General features: G+C 40.1%; 1 protein-coding gene across 10 annotated transcripts in view; it reads right to left on the bottom strand.

The window, feature by feature from the left end:
* Nucleotides 1–5,103: 5,103 nt before the first annotated feature.
* ALPK1 (alpha kinase 1) overlaps nucleotides 5,104–14,968 on the bottom strand; it is a 121,074-nt gene continuing 111,209 nt past the window's right edge. For 9 of the 10 annotated variants that reach the window (XM_008689438.2, XM_008689439.2, XM_008689440.2 and 6 more), the window contains 4 exons: nucleotides 12,792–12,945; nucleotides 8,542–8,704; nucleotides 6,917–7,103; nucleotides 5,104–5,741 (listed from right to left, as the gene is read on the bottom strand). In XM_008689438.2, the coding sequence (XP_008687660.2) occupies nucleotides 5,542–5,741; nucleotides 6,917–7,103; nucleotides 8,542–8,704; nucleotides 12,792–12,945 (704 nt within the window). In that variant the 3' untranslated portion in view covers nucleotides 5,104–5,541. Of the gene's footprint in view, nucleotides 5,742–6,916; nucleotides 7,104–8,541; nucleotides 8,705–12,791; nucleotides 12,946–14,968 lie in introns of those variants that run through there. The other variant, XM_040626254.1, reaches the window with a different exon arrangement.

Here is a 14,968-nt window from a genome sequence, read left to right as displayed (position 1 = left end):
CTCTGAAAGAGCTTTAAAAATTCCCGCCCAACCCTTCCTCTCATTCCAGGTCTGCGTAGACAGGTCTGACGTAATTCTGATGCTTTTGCCTTGGTACGTGAGAAATTTCTTTGCCCTGGCCGCTTTCAATACTGTATCCTTGCATCTAATATTTGCGAAATGCACTATGACGTGACGTGGCGTAGGTTTGTCATGGTTGAGCTTGGGAGGGGTCCTCTCTGCCTCTTGGACACGAATGTTTGTTTCCCTTGCTAGATTAGGGAAGTTTTCAGCTACAATTTGTTCAAATATCTCTTCTAGACCTCTGTTTTTCTCCACCCCCTCGGGGATGCCGATGATTCTAACATTGGATCGTTTCATTGAGTCAGTAATCTCCCGTAACCTACATTCGTGGGCGTGGATTTTTTTAAGACCATCTTCTATTTTCATTTTTTCCTCTATTAACCCATCCTCCAATTCACTAACCCGTTCCTCTGCTTCTGCGACCCTGGCCGTCAGAGCCTCTAGTTAGTGGCCGAATCTCAGCCTCTGTCTCAGAACAGAGGGATCGTGGACCGTTCTCCACTGATGTTCTGGCCACTTTAACTCTGTTTCTGTTGGTGCTACTCAACCCTGCAGCGTCCCAGGATGTGCGCCCCACACCTGGCGGCCCAGCCCTCACTTCCAGGGCCGGCGCGTCTCTGTCCTTTGTGTTTCTAACACCGCCGGCCGCCAGCCGCCCCATGCGCGCTCCGGAGCTCCCGGTGTCAGTCTGGTTCCAGTGAGCGCACTGGAGCTCCGTGAGAAGTCTGGTGGCACGTGGTCCCCGGCTCATGGTCTCAGTCTGCTCTCTCGCAGGTGCCAGTCCGCGAGCCCGCCCGCTCCCCCGTGCAGGTGGCTACCGCTTCCCGGCACCCGAACGTGGCAGCTCCCTCCCCCTTCCATTTATCTTCCGATATCTGTGCACGGTTTCATGGCTCCCCGCTTCGTACCTCAATACTCAGCACTGGAAATGTTCATTTGTAGAGATCTAGATGTATCTTCCTGCGTCTCAGGCTGATTCCGAGGAAGTTCAGGCTGGTCTGGTACCTATCCAGCTTGACTCAGGGGACCGGCTGAAAAAGTGGTCCCCTACTCCTCTGCTATCTTCACTCCACCGACCTCAGTAATTCTTTCTTGAATGACACTTAGTTTGCTGTTTAACTTTTCTATTAAATTTTAAATATCAATGACTGTATTTTTCATTTTCTATAAAGGCAATCTGGCTCATTTTAAATGCTTCTGGTCTTTTTGGATTTATGCAAACCTTAAAAATAATTTATAAAACCCCTAACACTGAATATTTATTATTGGTTTTATACAAAATATAAATGAATAACAACATTAAATAAAAGTAAATGTGTAACAACATTAAAGGGAATGATAACCAACACCTTCTGGGCAGTGATTGCCTCTTGGGTAGAAGAGAGGTGAAGATTAGGGAAAGGTCCATTGGCATCTTCAACATTAGTTATACTTAATTTCTTAAGCCAGACATTACATATATTGGTGTTGGTGTAAATAAACAACTATTTAAAGAGATTTTTAAAATGTAATTTTCTGAGAATTCCCCTCAGTAGTACTATTTCTCTTCTTTATGATACAGAGATATGCATTGTTTCATAACCTTCCTTCCTCTCAAAGCGCCGATGTTGCTAGCCTCATCTCATTCAACAGATAGCGTAGACTTTTGACTTCACAAAGAAAAGGGTGCTCCCACACATGCTTTTCATCACCTTCCTTCTTTACCGCCTCCAATTTCCAATTTCTTCATCCATTGTTGTTACCTCCTTTTCTTTTGTATTGGTAGAGACACCCATATTTCTTTGCAAAGTAAACATCCGGATCTTTATTTCTGATTTCATCTTCTACCACAAGGGTTAACAAACCTTTCCTGTAAAGGCCAGATAGTGAATATCTTTGACTTTGTAGCACACAGTCTCTGACACAACTGCTCAACTCTGCCACTGTAACACAAAATCAGCCACACATAATATGTAACTGAACAAGCATGGCCGTATTCCAATAAAACTTGGAATGGTGGTGGCAGGATTTGACCCAGGGGCCATAGTTTGCTGATATCTAGTCTACAACATCCCAAAGGTCACTCTGTCAATCAATGGCTTGTTTTTGCTGTCAACCATCTCTCCTCATTATCCTCCATCACTCACCCAATACAGATTCTATTTCTTCTTGATTTTTCTGCAGGACTTTACATTGTTGACCACCCCTTCTTGTATTCTTTTCTGATTAGCTTATTTGATACAAATCATAGTTTTTATCATCTCTACTCACCCATTCCTTGGATAATCCTTGGTATTTCTTCCTTTCTATGACCTTCTAATTTAAAAAAATTGTGGACATTTAAAAATATATACAAAAGGAGAAAGACTAATATAATGAATCCCCATGTACCCTTATGGCTGCTTCAACATTATCAAGAACCAAGCTTTTTTCACTTCTACCTTTACTTTTTTTTTTGGCCTTAGTATTGTTTTAAGATACCACCTCACTAATTTTATCTAACACTCAGTAAACACTAAAAATCCCTAATTTCCCCCCAAAGTGTTATTTTATCATTGATTTATTATCCCACTTTTGGTGATACAGTTGATTGAGGTGTAAGTAACATCAGCCTAATTCCTCCATTATAAAATTCCTCATCAACTATTCTCCTAATAGTATTAGCAGTTATCAGTGACTTTTGCCTAGGTCCATAATTTCCTAATTCTATCATTCCTTCTATGTTCATTAGCTGGAATTCTACTATAATGTTTTAGAGGGGGGGGGAACTCCTTTGATTTCTCCTTTACTCGCATACGCTAGCACCACATTCACAATACTTCTGAAACCAGATGTGTGGGTTTTCTCCCCACACCAACTAATTCTCTGACACCAGCTGGATGTCCTATCATTCATGTCTACCTGGAATTAGCATCAGATCCCACAGGCTAAGGGCTCAGTCTCACAAGACTCCCTGACCTCAGACACTAATTTCAGTCCCAGCTGTGCCCTGTACTTCTTCCTGAATTGCTACACATTGGGGTTCTCATGACCCCCTCCTTAGGTTTGACACTATGCTACAGTGGCTCACAGAGGTCAGGGAAACATTTAGTTACTCACTGGTTTATTATGAGAGAATAAGATGAAAGAAATAGTGAACCTCAGGTGGGAGAGATACATAGGGCAGGGTATGGGGGAGCAGCACCGACATGGAGCTTCCCACCCTCCCAAGACCTCCGGGTCGTTCAGCACCCTGGCGGCTCTCCGAAACTGGTAATTCGGGGATTTTTACGGGGGGATTCAATTGCTAGTCCCTCTCCCCTTCTAGGAGGATGGGAGGTGAGGCTGAAAGTTCCAAGCTTCTTATCATGGCTTGGTCTTTCTGGTGACCAGTCCTTATCCAGAAGCTCTCTAGGAGCTCCTCAAGAGTTGTCTCATTAAAACAAAAGATACTCTTATCACTCAGGAGATTTCAAGGGATTTAGGAGCTCTCTGTCAGGATCGGAGTCAGAAACCAAATATGAGAACAAAAGATGCTCTTAGTGCTCTTATCACTTAGGGAATTACAAGGCTTTTAGGAGCTCTGTGCTAGGAACAAGGTTCAGAGAGCAATATATGTATTTTTACAATTTCACAAATGTTAATAGTAGATAGTGAGTAAATTTGTCTTATTCCTTTTCTCAGACGGAAAAAGTTAAGTGCCTCACTGTTAATTATGATATTGCTGTTTCTTTTTTAAAAAGTTTTTTAAAAAATCCCTTTATCAGATTTAGAAAGCTTTCCTTTATGCTTAGTTTGCAAAGAACTTTTCACCATGAATTGATTTTCATTTTATTAAATGACCTTTTTTGCATCTTTTGAGATGCTATGATTTTCCCTCTTTGTTAATAGGATGAAGTTTTTTCCATTTCTTTAAGAAACTTATGTTGGTTTGGGTTATTCAGGAAGCAGATGCTGAAAGGGATTAGACATTCAAGATACTTATTGGGAGAAATGACTCTAAAGGCTAAGCAGCCGGGAGGGCACGTATTGCATGGTGCACTGGGTGTTATACGCAAGTAATGAATCATGGAACTTTACATCAAAAACTAGGGATATACTTTATGGTGACTAACATACTATAATAAAAAATTATATAAAAAAATTCTTACCTTAACTACAATAAATAAATAAATAAATAAATTTTATTATTATTGCAAAAAAAAAAATAAAGGCTAAGCAGTGGGAACAGGGATATGCAGGTGTGGTACCAGTGGAAGGAGAGGGCAAAGGAGGACTGGGCAGGAAGAGTGTCAGACGACAACGTAGTGTTAAGAAAGTTTTTTATCAGGCCACTGGGAAGACGCGTACAGTCACGTGTTGAAGTATTCTGAGCCTGGTTTCCTGGCCTTTGCTGAGTCACTGGCTGAGAGCATGCTGGGGAGCATGACTCCGTTGTGATCCAGAGGGGCGGAAGCTGGAGAGTCAGTCAAGCACACCCCTCACAGCAGGAGATCTGTAACGGTTCTCACTTGCTCCAGCTGCAGCTGTGGACAGACTGGTGCAGTAACCCCGAACTGAGAAAGCTCTATCAAGTATAAGGAAACCTCATGTACACAGTCTGAGTCACACCACCAGATACGCGACTAAGACTTGCTGAAGCAATACGTAAGAATGAGGGAAATTTAGAATGAATAGTAGAGAAGGGAAAGAGTGAAAACCAGTTGCATCCCCAAAGACCAACCTCAGTAAGGGAATACCTCACCAATATCCTTCTTCTAAGTTTCTTTTAACAAGATCATGGATGAGCTGCTCCCCACACCTGTGTGAAGAAGCAGATCTGTTTGGTGCAAGGAGTGGACGGTTGTGCCTGTTAAAACGCACCATTCTTCCCTCATACCTTTTGCAAATGTAAATGTACTAGAAACATACTTTAAAAATAAAGAAACCCATGGTAGGGAGGATCTACATATGCCGTATAACCTAGAAGCCATAAAATAAAAGATTAATGAATTCAACTGTCTAAAGTAAATTCTGTGTGGAAAAAAAGTTTCATACAAAGTCAAATGGCAGAAGACAAACAGAAAAAAACCGGAACTCATATCACAATGTCCTGAATTCTTTAATACATACAGAGAACTCCTAAATCAATAAGAAAAACACCCATAGTATCAGCGTTGATAGACAGTGACATAAACCTCCAACATCTCGATGGCTTAAGCCTAAAGTTTATTTCTCATCTGTTTTGTGTCCACGATGGGGCCTTTTCCAGGTTGCCCTCACTACAGGACTTGTGCTAATATTCTTGCTAATTGTGGCAGAGGGAAAGTAATTCCACAGCATCTTGCACTGGCAATGAGATACGGGCCTGAAATTAATACTTGACAATGCGTCTCACAAATTATTGGCTAGACCTAGTTCCAGTGGCCCTGCCTAAGCCCAAGGGGGCCAGGCTATGCCATACTGTGTGTGCCTGGAAGGAGAGGAGGACCCCACACAGGTAAGCAGCACTAAACCTACCCCATTACTACGCCAGATAGTCTATGAATTTTTTGGTTTCTCAACTGAAGGTCTTGTCAGAGAAAGACGATGGCATATTTCATTACATTCCACATGCTGGTGATTAAAAAAGTAAAAAATTCCTTTCTTTCCAAAATTGGTAGTGACATCATTCTGATCAACAGAGTGAATCTGGGGATCTGTCAGATAGATGAGTCCTTTTCCATTACCAGTTACCCAACCTACAAGAGAAATAAGTATGTCTCAGAATTAAAGCCTCTATAAATGTCAGTAAAGTATTTCAGAAAAATAAAATGTATATACTTAAAGAGATACTTTAAAAACTCAGTTATACTGAGGCTTATGTTTAATAAGTTCTTGTAAGGTATTTGGTATTGCATATTCCAATTATTGGTTTATGAAGGGAAACCGAACATTGGGTAATTAAATTTGTCAAATATGACATACCTAGACCACCAATTTTCAAGGAATTAGAGAGCAATAAAATGTACTCAGTTTAATTACGAAGATCACAATATATTGAATATTTCTTTCATGATTCATAAGTCACTTTAGTGCCTAACCCATTAATTCATCTGTTCATTTAACAAATATTTATTGAGCATATACACTATACAAGACACTGTTTTGAGTGCTGAGGATTTAGCAATGAATAAGTGAGTAAAAAAATCACTATACTCATTAAGGTAACATTCTGGTGAAGTGGGACAGATTAATAAGCAATATAAGTAAGTACAAATATATAATATGACAGAGAATGATGATAAATGCTATGGAAGGGGGATAGAGAAAATCTTGGGGGATGGTCATAGAATCATTACTAAGAATAGTTATAATAAACCTCATTTATCATTTAAATGAAGTGAAGAGTATTGGCTAATAATTCAGTAAATAAAATATTAGATGAACTGAAATAAAATTAAAGTATTAATGCAGAAAATTTTAAAAAAGTCAGATTCGAGTACACACAACTTTCCATTTCATAATGGCCCCATTATGAAACCTAATATCACACTTGTGATAAAGGTAAAGGGCTGAAGAAAAGAGTAGAAAGACTTTCATATATTAAAGCACGCAATATTAAAAAACCTACATCACTCAAATATACTTAAGTGAAATTAAAAAAAGCCATTGTAGATTTGTTCTAGAATTAAGCCCAACAGAATGTGAGCCAGATCTTCTCACTGATTATGTGACACTGTAGACCCTTGGAGAAGCTTTAGACATTTTTTTTCAGACATTATTTGCTACATACAGTAAAATCAATTAATTTAATTACAAATTGTAGTCTAGGCACTGAACAATCTATTAAATGATGACCAGAAGAGCTAGTTACAAGACCTCACATATACATATGAGTAACACTAAAAAAAAAATAAATCCTAATTTCACATACCTTGTAAATCGACTACAACATCTCTATGATTAGAAAACTCATAGGAAAAATGGCCATAAGCCAAACCATATTCTGTGGCTTTGTATTCTGTTTTAACCACTTTCGTGTTATTTGATAGCTTTACAAATTCTCCCAGTATGTAAGGTTCCACACTGATACATCCCTTTATCGTCTTGCCTTCCAAAATCTGAAAAATAGAAACGGGAGACAATATACCATAATGGCTGGGAAGGCCTCAGGCTCTGGGGTCGGGTTGGCCTCACTTTGAACCAGGGCTTTGCCAATTAGGAGCTCTGTTACTTCTGGAGATTACTGTCTGCTCATTTGTAAAGCAGATATTATCATAATAGCTACCTTAGAGCATTGTTAAAAAAATTAAATGAGAAAAATGCATGTAAAGTGCTTAACATTTAATGTGGCATATAACAGAACCTATAATTATTATTCTTTTATTAAAATACTCACAAAAATGAGGCCATGAAGTGACCTACCCTAGGGAGCTAGCTCGTCAGGACATGTAGATAGATCATGCCCTGGAATGCTGGGCTGCAATATCAATTCAAGTATTTGTGTGTATGATCCATTTTGCCAAGTTGTTTCAAAGGTTGGAGTTAATGTGTTAAATGCTTGGCATAGTGCTTGACATAAAGAAAGTGAAAAACGGATGATAGCTATTATTGGTAGTAATAAAATATGGGTCAAAAAATGTTTTTGGCCAAAGTAAAACAAAAAATCCTTTAGGTATGAATGAGCTAAGGATCCAACATATTTGGGAAGGCAGGGTATTCTTAATCCAAATAAGAGAAAGTCAGTGGAGATGGATGGTTGCCTTTATGTATGTATGTATGTATTTATTTATTTATTTTAAAGATTTTATTTATTTGACAGAGATAGAGACAGCCAGCGAGAGAGGGAACACAAGCAGGAGGAGTGGGAGAGGAAGAAGCAGGCTCATAGCAGAGGAGCCTGATGTGGGGCTCGATCCCATAACGCCAGGATCATGCCCTGAGCTGAAGGCAGACGCTTAACGACTGCTCCCCCCAGGTGCCCTGCCTTTATGTATTTAAAGAGATATCTTAGTGAAAACAGATTGGTCTCAATGGCCCCAGAACGTGGAGCTGCAATTCCTAGATAGAAATCAGAGGAAGACAGATTTGGGCTCAATCTAAGAACTTCCTAACAACTAGAATTATTTGAAAGTGAAAAGGGAATAATTCTTTTTCCTTATTAAAGGTGTTTAAGCTATGATTTACTAATTACTTGGTTGCCAGGGGCGAAGATGTACAGATGTAAAACAGGGAATTCAAGCATCATTGGGTATAATTTGTACTACATATAACCTTTAGGGTCCTTCTTCTCTCTTTGAAAGTACAGACAGTACACAAGGAAAGGATACTAAGAATGCTAACTTGACCATGTGGGACCAGATACTAAATTAACAGGGTGACTTGGAAGATCCAAATTATGTATGCAGGGTCTAGAAGGTCGCAGTTCTTATATATCTCTCTAAGTAGATGAAGTAGTTGAAAGAGTCTGGTGACTGAGTTTACTGGATTTTACCAAAAATGTAACCTAATATATACTTAAGGCTTGTTTAACCAAACCTTTGCTCTCTTTAATCTTACCAGTAATATTGTGGATGGGATATAGAATATCTGTGTTGGAATCTTTAGTTCATAAAGTCTCTTGTTAAATTCTGTCACATAGTATTGTGCAGTCATTTGTCGTTCCACATCAGTGAAGTGGTACCAGAGCCCCTTCTGCTCCTTATATTCTTTCCCAACGTATCTATGACCAGAGGAAAAAACACACAAAAGAAATGTGAAAGTGATCTTATCACAGAGTAAGAGAGCGGAGACCAAGGAGATATGCAAAAATGCTTGAAAGACGTTACTCTTTCTCTACCTTGGACAGCCAATATTAATTATCTTGACTTACCTCATGACTCAAATAATTTTGTAAGAGCCTCCTGAACAAGAGAACAGAATTCATGTTGGCTGACTGTGATGGCTAATGTTATATGCCATCTTGACTTGGCCATAGGATGCCCCGACATTTGATCAACCATAATTCTGGGTGTTTTTGTGAGGTTGTTTTTGGATGAATTTCACACTTAAATCAATAGTCTGAGAAAAGCAGATTGCTCTCCATTATGTGGATGAGCCTAATCCAATCAGTTGAAGGACAAAAAATAGAAGAAAAAGACTGACCTTCTTCCTAGTTAGAGAGAATTCCTCTTGCCAAATTGCCTTTGAGCTGGGACACTGGTCTTGTCCTGCCTTTGGACTTGAACTGAAACATCAGCTCTTCCTGGGTCTTGAGCCTGCTGGCCTTTGGCCTGGAACCACACCATTAGCTCTCCTGGGTCTCCAGCTGGCCAATTGCAGATCTTGAGATTTTCTGGCCTCTATCATCATGAAAGCCAATTCCTGACAATAACTCTTTGTCTGTCTATCTATCTATCTATCTATCTATCTATCATCTATCTATCTCTTCTTGGTTCTGTTTTTCTGAAGAACACTGTCTGATACACTGACCCAGGATGATGCTGATTATAGAGAAAGTGTCCAGTTAATGTCACAGTTTGCCAGACTTCCTTGGTGAGCCAAGGGCGCCAGGATGGACACTGGAAAGTGCAGGCTCTGCAACCAGATCTTTTACTACCTGCAATGTGGCCTTAAACAGGTCAATTAACCAATCTGATGCCTTCCTCTACCCCTTCCTTATATGATTCCTTCATCTGTACAAATACTTGTTTCCATCATCACCTATTATGGTCGTAGCCCTGTGCTAGTCCTGAGTGTTTTGAAGAAAGTGTGAAATATGATTTGTATATTTCAAGGACTAATGCATAGTTGGAGACAGAAGATATGAGGCAGTAAATGATTAAGTGTTTAAAAGAGCAAAATAGTAACTATCACACTTTACTGTAGTTTGTATTTGCTGTAAGCTGGTGTGAATTTATGAGTAATTTGCATGTGTCCAGAGTGACCTCCAAAAATCTAAGGGAATTGTCAGTTACAGACCTCAACTACAGAAAACACTCCAGAAATTACTGAGTCCAGTAGGATAATGAAATCTAAGTTGGCTGCAGTTTTGGCCATTCAGACTCCTGGGGAGCAGAAAGGAAATCTGAGGGGCGCCTGGGTGGCTCAGTTAGGCATCCAGCTCTTGGTTTCGGCTTAAGTCATGATCTTAACTCATAACCTTAGTCAGGTTGTGAGATCAAGCCTGGTGCTGGGCTCTGCACTCAATGCAGAGTCTGCTTGAGATTCTCTCTCTCCCTCTTCCTCTGCCCCTCCCCCTGCTCGCTCTCTCTCTCTCTCCCTCGAAATAAATAAATAAAATCTTAAAAAAAAAAAAAAGCAATCCGACAGTGGAGACTCAGAAGAGGAACCTCCACGGCATCAGAAAGCAGCCAGCAGAGGAGCAGTTGTCATAACAGGCGTGTCCTGCCAGTGCTTCAGGCCTTTCTGCTCTGGGCGGACCGCTGGGCCGTGGGAGCTCTGAGTCAGTTCAGAACTTTGAGCAAACCCTGGTACCACCGCGTTTCCCAAACATTCTGTCAGAGGCCCTCCAGCGCTAGTTACAGGATCATCTATCTGGGAACAGAGGCCCATTCTTTCTGGCATCTTATGCCATTTCGTTGGGACCATTTTTCTTCAGTAAGGATTTGTTAACAGTAAACTCTTTTTTCTTTGACAGCTTTTAAGGTTATTTCTTTATTCTTGGTGTTCGAAAGTTTTACTACTATATAGCTAGAAGTGGATTTATGATCGTCTGCTTTCCTTCCTTCCTTCCTTCCTTCCTTCCTTCCTTCCTTCCTTCTTTCCTTTCTTGTTTCTTCCCTCCTTCCATTTCTCTCCTTCCATTTCTATCCTACTTAGGATTCACTATGATTCCTGTATCTGAAGATTAATGTGTTCTGGCAATTCTGGGAAATTATCATATATTATCCATTCAAATAGTAATTCTTTTCTATTTGCTCTCTTATCTTTTTCTGATCAGACATGTGTTGGATCCTCTCACTCCATCTTCCATATTTCTTATTCTCTCTTTTATTTCCCATCTCAGATCCTCCTATGATGCTTCTTGCTGTATTAATTTCTTAGGGCTATTATAACCAAGTGCCATAAATTGAGTGACAACAGAAATGGATTCTCTCATGGTTCTGGAGCCTGGAAGTCCAAGATCAAGATGTCAGTAGGGCCGTGTTCCATCTGAAGCCACTAGGGAAGGATGTTTTCCAGTCCTCTCTCCTGGCTTCTGGTGGTTCCTGCTTTGTGGCAACATAACTACAATTTTACATGTATTCTCCTTGTGCATGTCTATCTCCAAATTTCCTTTTTATAAGAATATCAGTCACAGTGGATGAGGGGCCCACCTTATTCCAGTATGACCTTGTCTTAACTAATTATATCTGCAATGACTCTATTTCAATAAGATCACAGTCTGAGTACTGTGGGTTAGGACTTCACCATATGAATTTGAGGCTGGAGGTACAGAGCTGTTAAAAAACTCATTCAACCCATTACACATGGCTTCATCACTTGGATGTGTGATGGGGGCAAGTTTCTTAACATCTCTATGCCTCAGTTCCCTCATCTGTAAAATGGGATAATAGCATTTTTCTCATAGTGTTTTGTGATGATTAATTAAATTAGTATATAAATCACTTAAAGTAAGACTTAGCACATATATACTTGGTAAATATATTTACATGTTTCTATTATTATTATGATCATCAACAACCTTTTCAAGAAATGTACTTCCGCTGTTTAAGAATCACCCAATTTCTCACTCTTTCTCATTTCCTCTCTTCCTATTTATTTCTACATTATTTGGATTTGGATAAAAAACAGGTCCATCTTAAAATTCTTGGCTTATAGCGTTTTTTTAAATACACAGATGATGTAGAATTTGGCCTCAAACCCAATGGGGACCACCTGTGGTGACTAATTTTTTCAGGTGTGTTTTTGCTTGAAGTTGTCATCCAGAACTAAGGCCAAACAAAAAATTTTCCAGGTATTTACCTCAGTGGGATGGTTTTGTTTTTAAAGATTTATTTATTTATTTGAGAGAGAGAGAGAGCAGGGGGAGGGGCAGAGGGAGAGGGAGAATCTCAAGCAGACTTTCTGATGAACAGGGAGACTGACACGGGGCTCGATCTCATGACCCTGAGATCATGACCTGAGCCAAAGTCAAGAGTTGGATGCTTAAAAAACTGAGCCAGCCATGTGCCTGGGCATGGTTTTTTTGTTTTTTTTGTTTTTTTTTAAGATAACTTTTTCCTTGAGGATGTAGCTGTTCCTGCATCCTTGCTTTATATGGTTGGTCTCTAAACATGCCCTTACATTGTGTAACTTTGGTCACTAGCTGCCACCTCATCCCACCCCACTCAAAACTTCTACAGGGGGCGTCTTAAAGGCTCAGTATGCGCTTATATCCTGGATACGCTTCATCCCTAGCCTCAAAGGATTTCCCTACCTTTTTTGCAGACCCATTTATTTACATATAAGTGTGTTTTTCATAGTTGAACTAGACTTCTTGCCAGCATTTTTAGTGGGAGTGTTTGAGGCTCTCTGTCCTGCCATACAGTCAGAAACTCCATGTTTCTTATCTTTACAATGGGGATAACAATGTCTCCCTGAGAGGTTGGACATTATGTACATCTATGTAAAATGGCTGACATAATGTTAGTCAGTGTGTGGTAACTACTGTTAGTTAATTAATGAGGAGGAGGAAGGTGTAGGAATCTGAAAATATACATTGTGGCTAAGTTTTCCAGCTCTTCCAAAATCTTATATATGATGAATTAACCAAAGGGCATAATTAGCCCATTTTGCATTAGTGATATAGATGTTTAAAGAAATACCTCCCCAGGGTCTCTTCTTGATGAAGATGATGAACCCAAAACGCATTCCTTTGTCTGCCTTTCTTCTTCACATTCAGGTAGTCCCCCAAATATACAACAGTTTCTTGGGCTGTCCATAATTCTGATTTTTTAGAGTATTTTAATAAAAGAGCATCTGGAAAAAAAGATAAGATAAAAATGGATGTTATTTTCAAAGGGATGTTACAATTTATGAATAAAGATGAAGTGCACAGATCCTAGTCCAGCTTGTCTGAAATCGTCAGCTTTAGACATTTTCTCAAATTTCAGCTCCTTCCATGACGACTACTACAAAGTTAGTGAAGTACAATAAAGTAAACTTTGCAAATGTAATGAAGATTCACAAACTCTTTTGCTTGATGAAGATGAAGATAAGGCCAGAGTTTCCGCAAGAAAATGGTGGAAAATAAAGGCTCTTTAAACAGCAAAACCCCAGAGACCATCTTGGAAGAGTGATATATGTTCGCATCTTCTTCTAATTATCTGGGGGGCCCGGACAATGAGCCTGCTACTGGTGCCAGACCATACAGATAGAAATAAATGAAATAACTTTACCTCAGAGACTCCTGGCAACTCCAGAAATCATAGTTACCTATTAAAGTGCACCTGAATTTTCTCTTGTTTTGTTTAAGTTGGGAAAGTCCAGGAATCACTTGACAAAATACAGCCACCATACAAAGACGCTATTCAATCGAAAAAGGAAAAGATAAGAAGGAAAAGCAAAAACTGTCTCCACCTTAAGGAAAGGCAGAACACTGCTAGCAAGAAAGCATTTCTTTGAGGGGAAAGACATGAACTCTGAGGAAGAAATGCAACATTTTGGGATCCAAGTTAAAAGGAAGTGAACAAGGACCTCCTGCATCTAGGTCGTGATAATGGGTGAAGGAACAGGAGACTCAGGAGAGAAAATACCTTAAGTAAGATAAACTCAAGGGTCTGGGTCTGGGGTGGGAGATGACTGGAGGCTGGGAAGACAGTGGCCAGCGTTGAGCCCCTCAGTCAGAGAAGCTGGGCATGGAAACAGAAGGTGAGCTGCTCGCACACATTCATAGGAAGGGCAGGGAACTGAGGGAAGGAAGATGGAGGAAATGTATAACTTTCTTTGTTTCCTCAACTTTGGCCTTTCTCTGTTTTCCTCATCTGTATACTGGGGATAATAATGTCCCCTAATGGGTCTGAGATCATGTGCATGTGGCTTTTCACCCACAAATTGGCACATAGGCATAACAATAAAGCAGTTACCTAACTCTAAGATATGTGATTCGGAACCTACACGATCCCTAAAAAGGAAATAGTGCATAGGGAAACCCTGTCATCGTGGAACATTCTGCTTCTTTTTATGACAACATGATCTGTATTTCAGTCTGACTTCAAGGCAGCAGGCAAAGCACCGGAATACTCTGAAGCAGAAGTTACTGACATTGTCTTTATAAAAACTCATTGAAGAGCTCTTAAAAAATACTGATGTCTGGATCCAAACCCCAGGCCCATTAGATTGGAATCTCAGGGGTGGGGCACTGGAAATTTTAAAAAGCACCCCCCCAGGGGATTCTTATATATGGTGCTAAGATTAAGAACTACTACTTAATTAATTAGCTAATTAATTTATTTATAGATTTACTTATTTCCTTGAGAGAGAGAGTGTGTGTGCATGAGTGGAGGAAGGGGCAGAGGGAGAAGGAGAGAGAGAATCCTCCAGCAGACTTCCCACTGAGCACGGAGCCTGATGCTGTGCTCCTCAGGGTGCTGGATCTTAGGACCCTGAGATCATGACCTGAGCTGAAATCAAGAGTTGGACACTTAACCAACTGAGCCACCCAGGCTCCCAGAGAACTACTACTTTAGTATCCAGTGCTGAGCAATCCACAAAGTTTGTTTCTTTTGTCTCATTCAAAGAATTCTTCGGTAACTTGGAGGGTGCTACCATGTGATCCTCTGGGCTAAGAGAAGAGCCTTCTTTTGTCTTCTTCCCAGTCTCTCTACCACTTTTAAGCTGTAATAGACACATCGACTACCGCGTGGCCCCAACTCAGGCTCCCTGTTATGATAAATGATCTTGGGCTGTTCCATAAGCAAGAAATAGTTGCTGATTGCAATAGTAGGGGGCACCTGCTCAATCCAATGGCTGGAAAGAAATCTTGTGGACAGGTGTAAAAATC

This window comes from Ursus maritimus, unplaced genomic scaffold, assembly GCF_017311325.1.
Source record: "Ursus maritimus isolate PB19 unplaced genomic scaffold, ASM1731132v1 scaffold_11, whole genome shotgun sequence".
In the NCBI taxonomy this organism is placed as follows: Eukaryota; Metazoa; Chordata; class Mammalia; order Carnivora; family Ursidae; genus Ursus; species Ursus maritimus.
The sequence above is the reverse complement of the archived record's forward strand: the minus strand, read 5'-3'. Positions and strand labels throughout refer to the sequence as shown.